Source organism: Podarcis gaigeae (genome assembly GCF_964106915.1).
Source record: "Podarcis gaigeae genome assembly, chromosome: 5".
Classification (NCBI taxonomy): Eukaryota; Metazoa; Chordata; class Lepidosauria; order Squamata; family Lacertidae; genus Podarcis; species Podarcis gaigeae.
The window spans coordinates 47,040,351-47,062,819 of record NC_139681.1 but is presented as its reverse complement, the minus strand read 5'-3'; the positions used below and the strand labels follow the sequence as shown (position 1 = coordinate 47,062,819).

The 22,469-nt window shown below is 41.7% G+C and overlaps 1 protein-coding gene across 43 annotated transcripts in view; it reads left to right on the top strand.

The window, feature by feature from the left end:
* TACC2 (transforming acidic coiled-coil containing protein 2) overlaps positions 1-22,469 on the top strand; it is a 155,384-nt gene that overhangs the window by 82,549 nt on the left and 50,366 nt on the right. For 2 of the 43 annotated variants that reach the window (XM_083741156.1, XM_083741154.1), the window contains exon 1: positions 11,228-11,430. The exons of 38 other annotated variants lie outside the window; for them this stretch is intronic. In XM_083741156.1, the coding sequence (XP_083597282.1) occupies positions 11,399-11,430 (32 nt within the window). In that variant the 5' untranslated portion in view covers positions 11,228-11,398. Of the gene's footprint in view, positions 1-2,719; positions 2,958-11,200; positions 11,431-22,469 lie in introns of those variants that run through there. 3 more of the 43 variants (XM_083741153.1, XM_083741166.1, XM_083741155.1) reach the window with 3 other exon arrangements.

Below are 22,469 nucleotides of genomic sequence, written 5' to 3'. Positions count from 1 at the left end.
CGGTCTAAACCACTGAGCCTCTTGGGCTTGCCATTCGGAAGTTAGCAGTTCAAATCCCCATGTCGGAGTGAGCTCCTGTTGCTCTGTCCCAGCTCCCATCAACCTAGCAGTTCGAAAGCATACCAGTGTGAGTAGATAAATACGTACCACTGTGGAAGGAAGGGAAGGCCAGCTCCCTTAGCCTGAAAGCAAGATGAGCGCTGCAACCCCATAGTACCTTTTCCCCTGGACATAACCATCCAGGGGTCATTTACCTTTACAGAATACAACTTGGGTTACACTATTGTACCTTCTCATCCTTTCTAATAATTGTTTTTTTGCACATGATAAGGTTTATCCATACTTCCTCTTTCATTAATCCCTATGCACTTGTAAGTTCTTCTGACACTGAAATAAGCACCAACTGGTTATTCAGTATTGCAATTTATCTGTAACAAGCAGGATGAGACAACCTCTGATAGTGGAATTTTCTAAAGGCCCATTTTGAGCATATGGACCTAAAGGTAGAGCAGAAACAATAACTTTTTATTCATACATAAGAATATAAGCTGTCAACCCATTTTAAAATGGGGGGGGGGGAGAGACAAACCATTAAAATCTTAGAATTATGACATCATAAAATACTGAACAAGTGACCAACACTGAATCAAATTAATTCTTCAAAAATCTTTGGTGAAACAGATATATTTTCAGCAGGCAATGGAATATTGAGATTGTAGGTACCTGTCTGTTTTCAGTAGGAATAAAGTTCCAAATCATTCACCTAGAAACCAAACTACCTGGGGCAGTCAAGAGGACTTCTCCAGATACTCACAGTGTTCTGGCTGGTGTATAAAGGAGAAATGTGGTCCTTCAGCTAACCTGGTCCCTGGCCATTTAGGGCTTTATGCGCTAATAGTAATATGTTGAACCTAGGTCAGTAACGTACTGGCAGCCAGTGCATAGCTTTCAACATGTGGTATAATATGCTGATGTGCAGCTATTCCAGTCAAAAGTCAGGCTGCAGCATTCTTCACTAGCTGCAATTTATGAACCAGTCTCAAGGGTAGCTTCACTTAGACTTGTAATAGTGCAGTCTAGAGGTTACCAAGGACTGCAGCTCTGTGGCCAAGCTATCCCTGTTGAGGAAAGGCTATAATTGGCATACCAGCTGAAGTTGTGGAAAAGCACTGTTAGCCCCTGAGAACACTTAGGGGTCCAGCGACAGTGATGGATCTAAGAGTACTTCCAAGCTACGTACCTATTCCTCCAGGGAGAGTGCAGCCCCATCAGGAACAGAGATCCTGCCACTTTCCTGAACTTAGGCACTGGTCACCCACAGGGCTTTGGTCTTCTGTTTATTGACCCTCACCCAGCCCAACACTTACTCCAGACACTGCTCTAGGACTTGTTTGGTCTCAGGTGTTCTGCTGCATAGAAGTAAAACTGAGCGACTGAAGCAGGAAGTCCAAAAGATAGATTGCTGACCCACTTCAGACTTGTTGGTAGTGGCTTCCTGACCATAGTTTAAAACTGTAGTTGAAGTTTCCTTAACTATGATTTGGCATGGTGTCTGGACTGAGACAGAGCTTCTCAAGTTGTACTTCTAAACCTAGAAAGGTTTGGGGATTTATTTCAGTGTGCCTCACCCTTTTTTTCTCTCTCTAGCAAATTTGCTGCACCTATGCTGTGTTTGTATCTGTGCTTTGTCACTGGAGTTGTCAATTAATCAGCATTGCCTCTGATATTTTTTCTACTCTGCAATATATGAACGTGTGTGTGCGAGAGAGAGAAAGAGAGAGAGAGAGAGAGAAGAAGAACCTGATTTTTATTTTTATTTGGCCAGACATGGTAGCATGAAATGTTCAGTGGTATCTTCTATTGTCAAACTCGACAAGAGAGAGAGAAGCATGGAAACAATAATCAAACGGTCATGGTTTCTGTGAAATTAGGCTGCTCTCTTAAAAGATTCAGCTCTCATAGCCTTCTGACTATCCAGCTACTGCACTCACTAGATTAATTCACCAGTGAATCTTCTTACTCAGTATCTCCCCCCCTCCGCAGCCCCAGTTCCTTGTCACCCTGTCATCTCGCCTTTAAGCAAGATTAAATATAATAATATCTCTGTACCAATCTGCTCCCCTCTATACTCACACATTGCCTTGTTTACTTTGGCTCTTCATGTTCTCCCTACTTTCCTGGTGGAAGATTCCATTCCTGAAAGAGGGATGAGCTCTTTTGTTTGAAAATGCAGGGAGGGAAACAAGGCTTTAAACAATCCTACATATGAATCTCCTCCATTGTTTACTGTTCCGAAATATATGCGGGTGCTTGCTGTCAAAATAGAGAGGCACATGCAGGACGTGGCATGCAAACAGATTTGCATTTCAAATCAGCTGAGTCAACACAATGCAATGGTCCTGCCTGGGAGTCCTTAGGGATCCACAGTAGCTGACAATGTGTGCTTTAAAGGGAGGGTCTTAATTTTTCTTTTTCTCTTCCCCCCCATCTCTCTCAAGCCATTTGGAATAGCCACAGACCTCGTTTTTTTTCTAAAAGACACTTGCCCAGTATCTAGCCTCAACGTTGCTGGTTGCATCACACAATAGCCGGCACATTTATTTATTCTCAATCAATTTTCTTTTGAGTGAAGAGGAAGAAAAATAGAAGCGGGGGACGGGGGGGGGGGAGTTGGGGGGTGTCAGGAAAGGAACCTGGCAACAGTTCAGAGAAGAGAAGCTGCCGTTTAAAGTGTGTCGGCTGCTGCTGCCCCTGATGCAAGCAGCTGTTTTCATCTGCACTGCAGCACTGCAGCCTCTACAGTCCGATCTCCCTGGGCTTTTTGCTGGTGGAATTAAGGAGGAAGCTGGCCCGGCTTGCTGCTAGCTCCAGCACAAGGGCACGCTGAGGATGGGAGGGTCTCAGTCACTGCAGCAGGCACAGACAAGTAGCCTGATTCGGGAGCCATCCGAGGCCATGTAAGTATGGAATTGCTTTCCACCTTTCCTTCCTCCTGTACAGCAGCAGGGACAGAAACGTTAGCGAGTAGCTATAGGGATCTGTTTAAAGAGGCTGCCTTGCGTTGACAGCCTTTGTGTAATTCTGTGCATTCTGAGTGATTCAAGACACAGCTCAGGTTTCATCGGGTTTCTTTCAAACCCAATTTTTTAAAAAATTAATTTTTAAAAATGCTTGGGTAGCATGTAGGAATTTTGTAGGAGGAATGCATCTTGAGTCCTTTTATATTGTTCAGTGCAGTTGCTGTGTGTACCCATTTGTTTGCTTCTTATACACATTCCGCAGACATAATCAATCAAGCCCATCACCATTTTCAGTGAAAAATGCCTCTGTTTAAAATGCACAGCATGTAGGTTGATTTCACTGTGTTTCCAGGGCTTTCCTTCCCTCCACCCTGAGCTTTCTCCCCATTCACATCCCATGTGTCTAGATCATTGGTGGATATTTAAAAACAAAAACAAAAAACACACCTTGAATGAATTTCTGATTTTCCTTCAGAATGATATATTCAACTTCCTCAGCAAGGGTAAAATAGAGAGTTTTGTTCATGAATATAAAAGCAGGCTTGTACTTCCTAGAATTTAAATTGATTTGTCATCTTTAGTTTGGATGGGCACACACACACACGTATGGATTTATCAGTTCATTTCGCCAAGTATCTGTTTTCTAACGCTGCAAATCTAATCAAATATACCAGACTCTGGTTTTTGATTGAACTTCTTAGAAGGGCCTTTTCTTGTTTCAGGTATATAGGCCTGGATTATTCAGTATGTCCAGCAATTAGTGCATCTTCAATATTCATTGTTTTGGGGCGATGTCTTAATCCATGTCACCTGGTGCCAAAGATGAGCTCAATCAATTCATTTTAAGTGAAACATCTACTTTATTGCATTTTTTTTTATTTAAAAAACCCAACTTCTTTCTTTTTCACTGTACTTGGGAAGAATCTTTAGAGTTGGGAGTACTGGTAGATACTGTTTGTTCAGTTGTATCCTAAAGGCAAGTACTGTAGCTGTTCAGCAAGGTCTGTGGAACTTTAAATGTGCCAAATTACTACTGCTACTTTTTTTTGAAATCCTTTCCTTTGGCATAAGCCTATTATTGAGCAGTGTAAAGAATCAGAATGAAGGTCAACATCTTTTCATCTTCATCCTTAATTTTAGCAGTTGTGGTGGGAACTAATTGAGAAGTATTTATCAAAGGGCTTCCTGCACAGTGAAAGGCTCGCATACTTATTTGACGCCTTCTGCCAGCAGAAGCCATATTGAATGAATAAGGCCTTCAGCACCAGAACAATATGAGGGCAGCAGTCAAAACACCACTGTTTTTTATTAATGTTTGTGCAGAGCCTTCAGTGCACAACACCTTACCGCTATTTACAATAAGCAACTGGCTTCTTGTATATCTGAAAATAATGACAAGCGCTGGGAATTTTAAAGCAGCCTCATTTTTACTGTTTACATCTCTTAACAAATCGTAATTATATTGTGATGCTAAAGCATGATGCTTAACATGAGGCAAAGAAAGTTTTATCTTCACCTCTGAATCTATTTAGGCCCTCTTACAAAAGCTGAAATCTTGATTTTAGACTAAAAGACACCTCTGTGTCAGGGGTGGCTAACCTATGGCCCTTCAGATGTTGGATTACAACTCTGAACAAGCTGCAGCTGGCATAGTCAGTGGTCAGGGATGATGGGAGTTGTAGTCCCAACATCTGGTTTACGTAGTATAGAAAAATTCATTTGTTCTTAAAAACACTCTTAGCCTGGGGTCTATGGATGGGCTTCAGCTGTTATCAAATTCTCAAAGGATTCTATGACCCCAAAAAAGGTTGAGGACCACTGATCTAAAGGCTTTCCTGAGTCATCCTGGGCTGGAGTATTTTATCTTAGATAAATCACAATATGCATGACACAAGAGCTGCCTTATTCAACCGCCCTATGAAAGCTTGTGAACAGAAAACTCTGAAACATCAAGTTGTCTCATTCTTGCTACTCCCAAGGTCCTGGTTGTAATGCAGATTCCTGTGCCTTTTTCATTCATGCACATGACGTTTTCTCCTGTCTCCCAGAATGCTGCATAACTGACAAGTGTTGTTGTGGCAATTGCCCTATGAAAAACAAACTTCACCCTAGAGTAAGTGTCCTCTGCCAAGAGTTATCCAAGAGGAAAGTTTCATTTCTGACCACTTCTTCATCACAAAAAAGGAACAAAAGAAGGTAGCCACTTATATAAAGGTTGCATATGCTAATAAATTCAGTTTATAAATAATCCTATAATTTTAATAGAAATAGAGCACATCTCACCATAGTGGGGAAGACTGTGACCTCTGTGCCTGTTCAGTCTGCTCTCCAGGTGTTAATTGTTGATGGGGCAGCAAAATGGCCTCTGCCTGCCTTTCTCATGACTCTTGATCTTTAAGTTAGAATTGGACCATGCAGATGACTCCTTTAAATGGACAACTGTTCACATACAGACTCCTGATGTTGTTGTTGTTGTTGTTGTTGATACTCCACCCTTTTGGCTGGGTTTCCCCAGCCACTCTGGGTGGCTTAAAGAATATACAGTGGTACCTCGGGTTAAGAACTTAATTCGTTCTGGAGGTCTGTTCTTAACCTGAAACTGATCTTAACCTGAAGCACCACTTTAGCTAATGGGGCCTCCCGCTGCTGCTGCGCCTCCAGAGCATGATTTCTGTTCTCATCCTGAAGCAAAGTTCTTAACCCGAGGTAATATTTCTGGGTTAGCGGAGTCTGTAACCTTGAAGCGTATGTAACCCGAGGTACCACTGTATATAAGATCAGATTTCTCCAGGAAGACTGAGAATAAAGCCTCCCTTATTTATGGGAAATGGAATTATAGAATTGCAGAGTTGTAAGGGACCATGCGGGTCATCTAGTCCAATCCCCAGCAATGCAGGAATCTTTAGCCCCCCATGTGGGGCTTGAGTCCCATGCTCTGCCAACTGAGCTATCTCAGCTCAGACCTTGGTGGGTTGTGGTTTGGCCCAATGGCAAAAGAAGCCCCATCTCTGATGTCCATGTTCTCTTTGGCCAACCAGAAAATTACTAAGAGGCGCGTTCCACTTCCATTCCATTGCATTAATTCCTGGCCGGTTCAGGCCATTGTGTAAAAGAGCTGAATTCCTCCTGGATGCTTATTCAAAGACAAATGCCAGAATGTGCTTGTTTATGCTTAAAGGTAGAGGTCCAAAATCTCATAAGCTCCAGGTGGCACTGTTGAGCTACATCGTGATAACGGGGTTGTTCATGTAATCCTTCGCCCAAAGTCAGATTTATACAATTACTTCAATGCCATAACTGTTATTGTTGGTGTGTAAGGAAGTCACTACGTGCCATAGGACTCAGGTACATTTTGGCTAAGCTTCAGTTACTATTTTCAGCATCCATGTATGAGGATTCTGCATTTTCATAATAAGACTCTCCCTGTCATTCACTTTACTACTGGAGTACTACTGGAGGGGTTAACTTTTAATCCATTAATGGGTTAAATTCATAAGAGAAGTAAATAATAATAATTTGTTAGAAAAGAGAACTTCTGTTATACAGGGTCTACCGGGTTATGATCTTGGAAATCAAGATAAGGGAAGTCTTGGGAACCATGACAATAGGGCACATCATTTTGATTGTCAAGTTTCTCCCTGATTTTTAAAATGAATTTTTTTAAATCTAAAATTGGAAGTCTGCCCTCCTGTGGGTAGTTTTAAGCTTCTGTAACAGCTTGACAAGGCTCCTAGTGGTAAATACAATGAGGTTTAGTTCAAGCGCAGTTAGGATCAAAGAAACCCCTTGCCTGGGCTTTCATGTATTCTAGTAAAAAAACAACCAGCAGCCATTATTGCATTTGCTAATTGTTTTGCTACTCCAGACTAGTGGAGAGGCATCTGTAAATGAATTGAAAATTGTTTCTTTGCAGAAACAAACCCCGCCTCCAAAAGTCTAAAAATCATTGAGTACATCACTCGCTGGCTGTGGTTGCATTTACTATGTTTATGTGAGAAATTGAATTTGGATAATTTGGGGGGGGAGCAAAACTTGCCATTTTCTGTGGCCAACAGAAGGGGGGGGAATATACAAATGCAACCTGCTCTTGTGCGTAGTTTATTATTATTATTATTATTATTATTATTATTATTATTATTATTATCTCCTACTCCAGCACTACTGTATCCCACACTTCAGAGTTAAGCACTTAATTTGCAGCAGGCTTTTCTTTAATGTGCAGGGTGTTTGTGTGAAGTTGATATTGGAAATTTGTCTCTTTCCTTCTCCAGTCCTGATTCCCATAAATATCCCACTCCCCATTCCTTAGGCACAGCGAAATGGCCCATTCATTTCAATGGGGCATAAGCACAACCTAAGTCTGGCTTTGCCTCCATTGGAATGTTTGATGGCAGGCTTAGATGGTTGCCTAATATCTAAAACTAAGATTGCAGCTTGTTTCTGGAACAGATATCTCAGTGGCAAGAGAGTCTGGGCAAGGCAAATTAAGATAGCAGAGGTGGAACTAGGCATCCCATTCATTATCCCATGGACAGCTGTCCATCTTAGTTCAGCGCTCTTGCCTGTAATGCTGCAAGTGTTTTGGGTATGGGGAAAAGTAAAGTCAGAGTTGTCAGTAAAAGATGCCTTTCTTAGATCTTACAAAGGAGTGCAAATTAGTCAATGTGCTTTAGCACTGTATATTTCATTCTGTTGTGAAAGGTTCAAGCTTTTTCTCTTTCAAAATCCTCTTGTTTTGGGAACAGGCTGAGAAGCAGAAGGCCTAAGAGGTACATTAGGTTAAAACTCGAAAAAGCAGATCCTGAGAGAGATCTGATTCATTGTTGCAGTTCATTTAACAGAATGCTGCTGTGACTCAAGGGCCCTTGAATATTATTTTTGTAAAGATATGGAGAACGAGTGGTTAAGTATCCTCCTGGTGAGTATTTTCTTGTTCTGGACACTGATGTATATTCTAAATATAGCCTGGTTATTTCCTCCCATCTCTTAAGAGACTTCTGCAGATGTGCTGCATATTTTAGAGAGAGATGGCTTTTCAGTGGTCCATTGTTGCAGCTGTTGTCACGCTGCCATCAAGATGAATGTCTGTTGATGAAATTGTGTCTATGGCTTTAATGACAAAGACACATCCGGCAATTGAGATAATTAGGAGTCCCATATTGTAGGCTGGTCAGTTCTTGCTGCAGGTCTCTGGTCAATGTAATATACAGAAGTTTGACATGGGTTTGTGTGAACCATTATTATTATTATTTTTAAAAGCTATAAAACTTTAGTTCAGCTAGACTAGACCAAGGAAACCATGGCTGAGGTAGTCCCACTGCTAGGGAACTACCAGAACTTATTAGTATAGCTAAATGTGCATTCATAAACACAAACGCCTCTCTGGAGATAGGAATATGTTACAGTCATATCTCTTGTTGTGTTTGCTTCACGTTGTGGCTTTTCGGGTTGTGAACGCGGCAAACCCGGAAGTGTATACTTCCAGGTTTCACCGTGTGTGCATGTACAGAAGCGTTCTGCATGCTTCGCACATGCGCATAAGCACTCTATTGCGCTCCACGCTTGCGCAGAAGTGCCGCTTTAGTTGCGGACTTTTTGGGGTGCGAACGACACCCCGGGATGGATCATGTCCACAACTAGATGTACCACTGTATATATTAAGACAGCATACCAATAAAACCTTCCATGCCACCAGGACATAATAGCAAACACTATTTTCCCTAACACTAAAGTGATTTAAATGTAGGAAACTCACCAAACTTGGAACAGCCCTATCAAATTGTAATCTGGATTTTTTTTTAAGAAATCACATGTATACTGTTTGTTGCAGCTTTGCAAACACAGGAAATATGAAAAATGCCATGAGGAGATTTGCACAGCAGCTCTTTTGCGTTGCATATGCTGCAGTTCTCAGAATAATTTCCCAAACAGACTTTTGAAATATGGATCTAAAAAGTGCCTGAATTTTTGTCAACAAATAACACCACACAGGAGCAGCAGAAAGTAGTGGTTCACTAAGTGGACATGCCATATTAAAAACAAAGTTAAAAACAAAGTATGGTTCGATGTGAATGAGCTGAAAAGTTATCCCTCTGGTCCTTCATCGCTTTTGCATTGCTGGCAAACAAGTCAGAGTCTGGCTTCTTTTGTTGTCCAGAAATAGACTCATGGTTTATTTCCAACTAAACCACAAGCCATAAGCAAAAACAACCCTCGGTTACTAGTTGTGGTCTGCGTGGCCAGGTTTGGATGATACAACAATCCAGAATCTGCCTTTATTCCTGGTGGTGCAAGAGTGTGGAAAGAGCAGGGCAAGAACTTTTAAATAAACTACATTAAACCATAGTTTATTTTTTAACTAGGGTTTAACATGACATGTGAATTGGACCAGTACTATACCATGATTTAGCTTTATCTGCGTGAGTCTCAGGCTTGCACACTGCCACTCACCTGTCCTCCTCTGGTGTAGCCACAAGGGAGAGCCAGCATATGAGCCTGAGGTTTGTGCATTTAATGCTGAACTGTGGCTTAGTGTGTTTTGTGTGAAATGGCCCACTTATGTGTTGAGTATTTCAGCTCAATGGCTCTTAAACAGGGCTCAGTTTGTTTAATAAGAGCAGTGCCACATGGAATCCAAATAGCATCCATTCTCTCAGAAGCAAGCATGACATGAAATCCTAGAAAAACTGAAACGTAGGGTTGTATCTTATTGTGTTCCTCCACCCATGGAAACCTCTTCAATCCAGTGGAGCCTTCTTTGTCTGCAGTTGGGGGAAATTTTTTGCCACCACCCCTCCCCTGCACCATCCAATCTGTTCTAGAGGCTACAGACCCTGAAACAGCATGGAAGGTGGCAAGAAAAGGTGAGATTTCAAAGTCACCCCTTCACTTCCTGAAGCATTCAACTGCAATCAAGATACTTTCTAGAGCTGACGGAAGCAGCCATATTTTTAAAACATACCTACATTTCAGTTTTTTGCCTTTCCTACTTTAGGTTATTAATGATTTTCCTGACAGTTGAAAAACAATTCTGTTGACTTCTGGTTTGTATATACTCTTTCATCTGCACTAGTAAGTAGCTTAGATGATAAGGGTGTAACTCACATTGCTATGCGTTAAAGTTGTGTCACACCTTTCCATGTCAAATCCCCATTGCCAATGATAAACAACAACAGAAATATGTATATATATTAAAAAGGAACCAGTTACTACAACAGTAAACATAAATAAGCAATAGCAGGGTAAAAATATATCTATTAATCTGTTAAGAGCAGGTGAAAAGTGACCAGTTAAAAACAGCGGTGCTGGGTATATGGGGCTCAAGGGGCTTCAGCCCCCTCAGTATTTTGAAGCAGAGGAGGCCAGCCCCCCAATACTGAGGGGTCCAACATCCCCCACCACTGCCAGGCACCCTTCCAAGAGTCAAGGACACTTCTTTCTTCTGCAGGTTACAATTACAGATACAGGAGCTCTTTCAGAGTTTGGACTTGCAAGCGTACTATTTCTCAAACTGCTGGCTATGGAGAGAAATGTACTGTTGCATTGTAGCTAATGTACTGGGGGGGGAGTACTACTAAAAATTGCTTCTGTGGCACATTAACATGGCCTTGAGTTCACCAGTTTAAACCCCCAATATCATTTATGGATGGGGAAGCATCAGTTTAATTGCAGAATTTGATTGTTGTTTTTTTCTGGGTAGCTGTGATATCTCCACATCTTGCAAGCATATTTATACTGAAATTATATAGAAAGCCTTCTCTGGAGACCAGCGCCTGTGTTGCTTTGTTGAGCACAAGGAAGCCAGTGCTATTTCTAATATAATTGCATTGCAGTAAAATAGGCCTCTCCTTCCTATCTCAGTAAAACTTGATTTATCTGAGGAGAGCCCCCTTTCCCCTCAGAATGGAAAACTGCAAGCCCTGCACATTTTGCTTTCTAGTATAAGCTGTTAAATAGTCACCTGATATGCCACTTACTGCAGGAGCAATGCAGGTGCAAACTGCGGTGGGGGAATTAATGGACAAAAGGGGAAGAGACTTCTTGCCATGCTCCCTGCTTCAGCCTTATCTCAAATAAACAAATTGCTTGGCTGCTTCCAAGGGAAAGATAATTCAATTTTGCAGGCAGTTGTAAAAACAGATAAAAGCTACACCCTTCTGTAGTTACATACTTCCTAAAAGGAACACATTCTGAAATGAATTTAGAGAGGATTTCCTTTTGGTCTCTGTAGAAAACACAGAATCATTATCCAGCAAGTCTCAAAGAACAAGGGATCGGAATGTGGTCTCTCAACCTCCTGACTCCCAGAAACATAATTCACTGTAGCTTTTCCAGATCCAGGCAGATACATCTGCCAGAACTGCATACTCAGCTGAGGAATGGAAGACATGGGTAAAGTGTCATTGGAATGGTGAGGAGTTTGGGGTTTTCTTTGATAAAGCTTGTATATGGGGACTAGCAGGGATACCATAGAAGTGGCCATAAGAACCAAGTTTATGGTCTTGGATGGCAGTGGGGAGGTTACTCCCAAACTACACATAATGTTAAGTGTATGGTTTATTGTGTCTGTCTTCATTCTTTCTTTTGTCTATTATTTTTTAAATTTTGTCCTTCCTTCCTTCCTTCCTTCCTTCCTTCCTTCCTTCCTTTCTTTCTTTCTTGCCATGATCAGGATTGTGACTGATGTGTAGGGACATGGGATTAATCCTTTCCTCCTGTGCCAGTGTGGTGTAGTGGTTAAGAGCAGTGGACTCATAATCTGGTGAACCGGGTTCGTGTCTCCGCTCCTCCACATGCAGCTGCTGGGTGACCTTGGGCTAGTCACACTTCTCTGAAGTCTCTCAGCCCCACTCACCTCACAGAGTGTTTGTTGTGGGGGAAGAAGAGAAAGGAGATTGTTAGCTGCTTTGAGACTCCTTAGGGTAGTGATAAAGCGGGATATCAAATCCAAACTCTTCTTCATAATTCCAATTAAAACCACCCCTGCAGCTTCCTCACCATGGGAAATAGCACAATTTTGGGTGAGAGTGAGCGGAGCATTTCTCTTTCTACACATCATGCTCCAGATCCTGATCATCTCCCTGCTCAGCTGCTGCTTAAAAAAGCAAACAAACAAAACCCCTAAACATGTTTAAATGTGATCACACCTTTAATGCCTCATGTACTTTGGACATTAGAAAACTTGATGTTTCCCAGCACAAGAGCCTATTGAAAGAGCAGGAGAGCCAGGATCTGCTTTCCTATGTTCTCTTCCTGGTTGGAAGCTAAGCATGGGTAGCCTCTGGCAGCAGCTTGCTATCAAACATAGGAGCTTCCCATTTTTAGAACAGATGGGGAACCAAAGAAGATGCTGCTTACGGTTGGCTAATTATTGTGGGATTATTTCCTGTCTAAAAAAAAAAAGAGGCGGTGTAAACATTCAATGTGTTCAGTACTGAAGAGTTTATCGCCACTTACTGAGCTGTGGTTTAAACCACTGTGCCGCTTGGACTTGCCGATTGGAAGGTCGGCAGTTTGAATCCCCGCGACAGGGTGATCTCCTGTTGTTCGGTCCCAGCTCCTGCCAACCTAGCAGTTCGAAAGCACGTCAAAGTGCAAGTAGATAAATAGGTACCGCTCTGGCGGGAAGGTAAACGGTGTTTCCATGCACTGCTCTGGTTTCTGTGTTCCATTGCGCCAGAAGCGGCTTAGTCATGCTGGCCACATGACCTGGAAGCTGTACGCCGGCTCCCTCGGCCTGTAAAGCGAGATGAGCACCGCAACCCCAGAGTCAGTCATGACTGGACCTAATGGTCAGGGGGCCCTTTACCTTTACCTTTACCTTTACTGCCCTTTAGCCACCTGGATTGTATGCATTAAGGGTGGTAATGATATGAGGTTTTCTCTGTCCTTTTCCCATTGTGGATTCTAAATTCTGTGAATATGACCAAGAGTGTGGTAGGTATTTTGGACTGATTAACTTGTAGTAGAAGGGCAGTTATGTGCTAAATGGAAGCACATGCTTCTTGCATTTCATGATGCCAGTTTTTGAACCCAGGACTACAGAGATAGGCCTGATTATTATTTTGATCAGACATAGGAAACAACAGAAGGGAAACAGCCTTTTATTATTTAGCTTTGTTGTGATAGGTCTAATAATTATGTCCTTTTAAAATAAAGCTTCTAAAATGTAATTGGGAAAATCCAAAAGTAGGGAAATAACTGGAGTTAAAAGAATAAGAATAAATACACCTGGAGACTTTATTGAATGTACTTGGGTGTGCATTTTACCCAGCATGCAGTGTCATAATTCTTTGAAGCTGCTAATAGGATATAAATAGCTTCAGCTCAAATAATGCTATATAGCTCTGGAAAGAAAAGAAGCAGGGAAATTATACTAAGGCCTGTTATCCCAGAGTTCCTATATTTCATGGCTAGAGAGAAGCCCGCTGACCAGATTAAACCATAATGAAATTGTTCTCTGATAAGATCAACCACAGCTGCTTTTTAGCAATTAAATTGGTAAGAAAGCAAGCTATAAACAGACTTGCAGCCTGGGTCTAAGAAGAGCTTGCAAGTGTTTCACTGAATGAAGTATGTGTCTTGTCAGAGGATGGGTCACCTGGTGCCATCTTTGTCATAACAATGTAATTAAAAAAACACACCTCATACTCCTAAAACAAGTTTCACCTTATTACCTGTAAATAGCAGTTTGCTGTGTTCATGGCTTCTGGATGATGCACCCCTAATTCTCTTTTGAATTTGGGGAGTCAGGTGCCTTAAGCATTGCTCAAAGGTCTGCCCTAAAATTTAATTTCTTTTTGAGCAAAATGACTCCAGTATGTAACAAGTACTGTAGGATTCCAACATGGATGAGTGCCATGTTTTATTTTGCCAAGGGCAGCCAAGGAAATGCATAAATGTACAAAACCCAGCAATGATTTTGCTTGCAATGGAAAGGACTTGCACGAGCATGGATAATATTTGAAAAAACTCCTTAATTTTACCATCAAGCTCAGGCATTTCCTTTGTTACCTCTCTGCTGTTGTTTTTCTTACCACCATTGTCTAGACATTGTGGCTGGCTTTGCAGTTCTGTCTCCCACTCACAGTGTGGGCTCATTGCGACGCTTGATTTAATCATAGGATAGATGATCTTGTCACTGAAAAGCCTTACAATGGTATGATAGCAGGCCATTAATAGTTAATAGTAAAGACAAAAAAAAAAATGCCCCAAAGGACCTATCGGCCAAATGGATTCCTGTGCCATAATGGTGAAATGAATATACTTCCCTGACTTCTGAAGGAGGGTGGCTGCTAAAAGGTGGGTGTGAGGCAGTTCCCAGCAAGAAGAATGGGAATGAGTTAATCACATGGCTTTAAATGGCACCTGATAAATTACTGACCCATCAGTTTATATAGGTCAGACTTAGGTCAGCTCTTCTGTTCATCATGAGGTGAAAAAGGAAGTCACAGGGTAAATATTGCTTTATCAAGGGATACAGCATCTCTATTGGGAGAGTGTGTAGGTAAATTAATATATATTGTTTCTCTCAAATAAATAATTGTGCACCTGCCTCTTTTTAATTGGAGAGCCTAATCCAATAGCATTTTAAAAAGCACAAAAACTCTGAACTTCTGGGCTACAAGAATGGAACTGCACGCAACATTAAATCAGGTGTGGTCACTGTAAATGTCAACTCTGCATTTAATTCTTTCTCCACTATCATATTGTTGCATATATTGCTACCCTTCACCAGCAACATCCAAAGGTGAACACAGGCTGAACATTATTTTTAATGGATTCTGGGAACCCATTTTTAATTTATGCATCTTTAGGAGGAATCAAGTTTGAAAGTGACAAATGAGAATAAGACAACAGGATTTATTGCCTTTTGTCCGGTATTTCTCTCTAGAGTTGTAGGAAAGGCCAGCTTTTAATGGAGCTTGGGTACTGTTGGGAACACTGAAATATTTGCTCTTTCTTGGTGTATGGCTGACAAAGGAATCCAATAAATATAGACTTGGATTGTAGTCTTGTTTTATGATGCAGCTGCTATGGACAATTTGGTGCACGATGGGGACACAAAGTAGATGCAGCAGAAATGAGTAATAGATACCACCCCATAATTAAGACTCATAATTCACTGTCTGTGTGTTTTTCCTTGCAAGGGGTTTTGGATTCCAGAATTCTCCCTGTAGAGAACCGGATGCATATTCACCATGATGGCTAAGATTGGGCCAGGTTGACATTCTGGTTTTCAGATGCCCACAACTTATTTTGGGAAGTCATCAAAGCTATTGAGCATATGGATTTTCTGAGTCCAACAGAGCTGGGCTGCCACATCTCCCCATAACTGAATTGCTGACTCTTCCAGTTCTGCTCTGATGTGCATTCCTGTTGCTGTGCAGCTGCCTTGTTGGTGTGAGCTGGAGTTACTTACAATTACAGCTGGTCAGATCAGGCAGCCCTTGCATACCTCAGCAGCCCAATGCATGTGATATACAGCTTGAAAAACATGTATATCGTGCTTCACGCATCATGATGGAGTCCTGATTTGAATGTAATCCATTGCTTCTCTGAGAAGATGAGCAGAATACAAATGGCAATAGTAATAATTAGATGGGCAAATTAACAGAAGGTCCCAGGTTCATTCCTCAGCATCTCCAGGTAGACCTGGGGAAAGGTCCCTGTCTGCTCCAGTCATTGTAGACAGTACTGAGCTAGATGAACCAATAATCTGATAAAGGACAGCTTCCTTGTGCTCCTGTTCCTGTACGACAAATAGCTCAGTCAGTAGAGCACAAGACTCTTGATCTCAGGGTCATGGGTTTGAACCCCACATTGGGCAAAAGATTTCTGCATTTGCAGGTGGTTGGATTGAATGACCCTTGTGATCCCTTTCAACTCTGTACTTCTATGACAGTCTTAAACTTAGGAACAAAATATTAATATACAGCTGATTACTGGAGTAAAGGAGCTATGTATTTTCATGATACAGACTGGGTTTCAGCATATTATTCTTGTACAGTAAGGTGTCTTTTTCCCCCTTTTCCTTTTTTGCCTAAAAGGTGAACAAGGCTTTGACACTAAAGGAATGTGTTTTGTGTCACACTGTAAAAGCCATATGTACACTGCCTGGCTTGATCCTTGTAGTCCCAACAGGGAATGAATTTCTTTGTCCTCATGCTAATATTCCTGATCCAAATACTTTAAAAGGAAATAAATGTGATTAGAGGGAAAGGGGTTTTCAGCATATAGCTTCACAATAAGGCACAGCAGTGGGAATTCTTAAAACTTTTTTTGTTTTAAGATCCACTTTATTATTACATGTTTTCAACAACATTTTTCTTCAAGGCTCCCCCCCCCCCCAGCATCTACCATCCTGGCTGTTTGTGTCACTGACCTAATTTGTATCGACTTCAGCAACCCCAAGCCCTGTACAATTAGGCCATCTAGTCTGGCCTCCGCATGAACACAGTCTCACACATTTCAAAAGATTAGTGTGCTCAATAGAATAGTGCCAGTCATTACAGTGTGCCACAGACCGAGTGCACAGCAGATGTGTACTGTGCAAGTTATTACTTTTGAATAAGAATGTATCTGTTGCAATTAAAGGATTCAACTAGTTGTACAACAGCGGCGAGGAAAAACCAAGAACCCTCAAACCGAGCAATTGTATCACTCAGCATGGGTGAGCTGACCAGGGTTTCATGCAAATTTTCATTCTTAGAAAGGACGAAGTTTAGTTTCTGTGAAAATATCCATCTTTGTGTGTGTGTGTGTGTGTGTGTGTGTGTGTGGACTTTAAACACTCTCCCTTGCTAGACAGAATGCCAGTATACCCCATAGTCTCTAAATTTCCGAAAATCAGTGAAAATGCTTGTGATGGGATTGTTCTCAGAGCTAGAGCTGCGCATAAGGAATGTGGCTTGGTTGTTCCACAAGAACAGATATCTGCCAGTACTGTTATAAACTGAACTTTCCCTGCTTTCCATTTCCTCATACATATAGGATTCTGGCCCTTTAAAATAAAGCACTTTCCCAGCAACACAGATTCTCATGGGAAATCATTAAAATATAATATACTTAACATTTGTAAAAGTAAAGGGCGCCAGGATGGTTAAGTCCAGTTGAATTTGACTGTGGGGTGTGGTGCTCAGAGGCTTTCAGGCCAAGGGAGTCGGCGTTTGTCTGCAGACAGCTTTTCCAGCTCATTTGGCCAGCATGATTTAACTGCTTCTGGCACATGGAACACTGTGACGAGTGCCAGAGCGCACAGAAATGCCATTTACCTTCCTGCCGCAGCAGTACCTATTTATCTACTCGCACTGATATGCTTTAAAACTGCTAGGTTAGCAGGAACTGGGACAGAGCAACGGGAGCTGAGCCCGCCATGGGGATTTGAACTGCTTCCCTTATGATCTGCAAGCCCACAAGGCTCAGTGGTTTAGACCACAGTGCCATCGCGTCCCTCAAAACATTTCCAAGTGTTCAAATCCTCCACATGTGTTATTTGAGTGTAATCGTTGCAATAACCCTGTAAGGTTACGTATTTATATCTCCTATATTGCTGATGAGACTGAAAGAGTGAGGCTTGTCTGAGGTGGCCTAGTGAATAAATGGTGGAGGCAAAATCTGAACATGGGACGTCTTGATTCATAGCTCAGTCTCTTATCCTCTACTAGACTACTGTACTTCACATAACCTACATATATCTTATCCCCTCCCCCTGCCCAATTGTTTCCAGGGAGGGGTAGGTAATCAGCCTGGGTTTAATTTTCAGTAGTTCAGAATGTGAACTCCTAGTTGAGTGTTAATCTCTTTCCATGTGAGGGGAAATGTAAATGGGGTTATAGCATGGGAAAGCATACAAATCTGAGGGCTGCTCCTGATCTCTCTCTGGAGAAAATCTAGGATGAAAGAGTAATAACTTTCTGAGGTGATCCAATTTTTCAGTTCTTAACAGATGATATAGGGTTATTGCAAAAAGGAAGCTGCAGAGAGCAAGCGAAACAGGAGTACTTGCTATACAGAAGTTAAGTTTGGCAAGAGTCAAATAGTCAGCCTTTATTTAAAAAAGAACTAACACTGTGTGTGCGTGTTCGCAGCTTTTATTCATACTTGGGAGCTCTCAAAGGTGTTCTGAAATGTTAAAATCCGACAAAAAACTAGGGTTCCAGGTGGAGAAATCGAAGTTGGAGACAGAACTGTTAGAACCAAAGACTAAGGTACTATCAATAATGTATAACTTGCTGATAAAATGGAACACACAAGACGAAATGGTTAAATCTGCTATGATAAAGTGGGCACAGGATATTGGGCACAACATTATGTTTGAGGACTGGGAAAGGTTGTGGACCACTGGGCTGAACTTCACTGCATGTAATGCTTTGAAGGAAAATGTAATGAAAATGATATACAGATGGTACATGACCCCAGTTAAACTTGCCAAAATACACCATTCGTCTGATAATAAATGTTGGAAATGTAAAGAAAATGAAGGAACATTCTTTCACCTCTGGTGGACTTGCCCTAAAGTGAAGGCCTTCTGGGAAACGATATATAATGAGTTGAAAAAGGTATTTAAGTATACCTTCACTAAGAAACCAGAGGCCTTCCTCCTGGGTATTGTCGGCCAGAGGGTGTTAAAGAAGGACCGAACATTTTTTATGTATGCAACAACAGCAGCAAGGATACTCATTGCTAAGAATTGGAAGACTCAAGATCTACCCACACTGGAAGAATGGCAGATGCAGCTGATAGACTATATGCAACTGGCAGAGATGACCGGCAGAATCCGAGACCTGGGAGAAGAAAGGATGGAAGAAGATTGGAAGAAATTTAAAACTTTTTTACAAAAATATTGTAATTTGATTGAATGTTAAGAAGGATGCTTGATCATAAATAATTGGCCACTACTAAACTAGATTGGAATTAGATGATAAGTGAGATTAAGGAAAAGACAAACCCTTCGGGAGAACTATTAGATTATATTTAAATGAGTGGATATAAGATTGTAAACAAGATGATAATTTGCTTGAAAAAACTTTTTAACAATGTAAGTGGGAGCGGGAGACGTGAGGAAGTCCAAACAAGTTATGAAACTTTGTGTATGATATAAGCAATGTTGTTTGTTATTTATGTTTTTCTTTTATAAAAATCTTAATAAAATATTTATTAAAAAAAAATGAAATGTTAAAATCCTCTGTGTCTCTGCTGCTGTTCTGTGCATCAGCTTTTAATGTTAAACCATTCAGTTTCCAGACACTCAGGTTCTAATAGTGCCATGGGTTCTTGATCTTGAAAGCAATGAACAAACAAGACTGTTGGATAGGATTTTAAAAGCTGAGAAGCACCCTGGTCACTGTTAATCCAGCTTCCTCATATTTGTCAGGAATGTTTCCTCATAGTTTTCAGACCAAGGATCAAGGGCGACTTCTTCATATACTTAATTCTTAGGGCACAATTTAGAAGAGAGTGATACAAGATATTTGCTTGAAAATTCACCCAACACAAATACAGTCATACCTTGGGTTGAATGTGCTTCAGGTTGAGCATGTTCGAGTTGCGCTCCACGGCAACCTGGAAGTAACGGAGTGTGTTACTTCTTGGTTTCGCCACTCGTGCATGCACAGACGCTCAAAATGACATCATGAGCATGCGCAGAAGCAGCAAAACGCGACCCACACACGCACAGACGTGCCGTCGCTTATTACGTTCGCTTCAGGATGCGAACGGGGCTCTGGAACAGATCTCGTTCGCATCCCGAGGTACCACTATAAATTTATGCTGGTCAACATGTCTGGTCAACAATTGTGAAATCTGTTACCTGACTTGGTCATGCGTGCCTCTACCAAAGACTTCCATATCTGGGTAGGATTACCTTGCCCTGAAACAGCAGGTCCTCTACCTGAAGGTTCTGCTAGACCCTGCTCTGTCTCTTGAGGTCCTTTGTAGCTTCTGAGGCACACAGCACCTTAGCAGCTATAACTGGTCCACCAGCTGCAAGATAGTTTAGCCATGATTATCCATGAACTAATACTATGTAGCCACCTCAAGTGCTTTTGACTGGCTGTAATGTGTCATTGATCTGTAATAACACTTTTTGCTTGAGTAGATGGAAGGCAGTGTGAGTAGGCTCTCATTTTTGTGTGCTTGGAATGTAACCTACTGTACAAAGGTGAGAGTTGCATCCATTGTGCCACCCACTTTGCTTCGGGCCCCACCCACCCATGTGGTCCCAAGGTTGCCCACGAGTGAATGTGTCCCTTAGGTGCCAGTGCTTAGCTTGTAAAGGTCCTAAACAACTGCAGACCTATAAAGAAGCACCTTCTCCCTTGTCAATGCCCTTGTCCACGTTCCTCCAGCATTGTCCTCTAGGGAAAAGGTTTGTCAGCTGTAGCTTCCTAGCTGTGGAATTTCATCTCAAAAGGAGGCACACCTGGGGGCTAACAACACTCTTTTGGACTCCAGGGGAAATGTTTTTTATTCACTCAGACATTTCAGGTTCTATTTCTGTTCTTTTATCTGCTATAAATTTTATTTGTGATATTCCTCCATCCCCTGCCAGCGCAACCATACCTTTTTGTAAACCATTCTGCACACCATTTTGATGAATGGCATAAGCATATTTTAAAATACATAAATGCATTAAAGTGCTGCTGCTAGGAAGAAGTTGGACCATTTGTCATACCATGTGTCTGTATAAATACACAGTGTATTAGATAGCTAGATAGTATTTTTGGAACAGAATTGTATTTTATAGTTGATTTTAAGTAAACTAAATGAAAATCCAAATGGTGACCTTCCACATTACCCACCAACTAAATTTTAGTCTTGTGCCTGTTTGATTTCTGGTGGATAGCTGTGCGCCATTGGACAGTGTTGACATCTGAGGCAACATTTTCATCTTGCCTATTCATAGAGCTGCTGCTGAGTTCATGCTGTCGCTGCTCTTGGAGAGGGAGGGAATGGCCCAAGCTTTCAGGAGCCAAAAGAGTCATGAATAAGTAATGCATCTCAGGCATGTTAGTTGGATTTTGTGGCGTGTCCTCAGTACAAGTAAGAGCACAATGACTGGACGGTTCAGACATGTTGCAGCCTCTTAAAAACAAATTCTAGACAAAGTTGTTTGGTGAAATAAAGGGTGACATAAATGTGCCATTTTTGAGCCACACATCACTGGCAAGTGTTTGAAACAGGATATTGAGCTGGTCAGCCTATGTATGCTGGAGACTCATATTTGAAGCATCCCTAATGAAAACTGCATTTTTTTAAAAAAAACAAACTATTTTTATTGGCTACAACAATGTAGGGTTTCCCCCCCTGTTCCAGCAGAAATGTTTTCTTTTTCCTGATTTAGTGGAGGGCAGCGAGGTGAATCCCAATCATGCTAGAGTCAACATAGTTTTCACCCGTGATATTTCAAGAGATTGAAATGTCCCCACAGGAGTTCTTTGCCAAGACCTGTGGATTTTATTTTTCTTTTACAGAAGTCCTTTGTTACACTGATTCACAGCCTTAATGCATTGGGAAGTGGGGCGGGGGATGGGCATAGGTCAGAAGCAATAATAACAATAAAAACGGCAACTGATGCCTTTGCACGCTTCATAGACGTGGACTGAACCTACAGACAAAGGACGTGTTTGGGGAAGCAATAATAGTCTGCTAGAGTGTTTCTGTCAAAAGCATTTGTTCATGTTGGTGTCCCCTTCCCTGGCTAGAGATAACTTTATTTGCAACAAGCTCGGCAGAAAAATAATAACCTGGGAACAGTATTTAGTAGAAATCATTTGGCTGCCTCCAGGTGTAGTAATAGGCAAATAAGTTCCAGAGAGAAAGGTATGTTCTAAGCAGCCGCATGCTGTTTCCCATTGTAGTCAGGAAGACTAAAACCTCATTGGCATTCTGCAGAGATAACAGAAGCGAATCCGGTCCATCAAACCACTTGAGCTGTCAGGAGCAACACTGGGGGCTTTTCACCCGCAGCCCACACAGGCTTTATTGTACGGAGAAAGCGATTTAAGTGAATGTAATAGGAATGCAAATCCAGCAGTTGCACTTCGTTGCTTTAAGGGAAACCCTCTCTTGTGAATCTAGCAATTTGCTGCTTTGCAAGGATCTGTGCGTTTTCCTTTTGAGTCTGGCGAAGTCAGGGAAGACCTTCCTCTTCTCTACTGTGCATCTATCTGGACGGCTTCTAGACTGCTTCCTCAGGAGGAAATGGCTTTCACCTCATGGCAAATTTTGTCCCCCATGCAGTGGACGCGTTGGATGTGGACAGCTGTGAGAAGCAGCGGAGACTACAGTCTCCAAGCCATGCAGCGAATCGCTGGAAATAGGCAAGTCAGTCCTAGTCCTGTCTTTCAGGAAACTGTCACACCATTAAATTCATTTTATCAAAGGCCAGAAGGAAAAGCTGCCATTTGACTAGCTGAAATGCTTGCCTAAGCAGTTTTCAAGGCAATC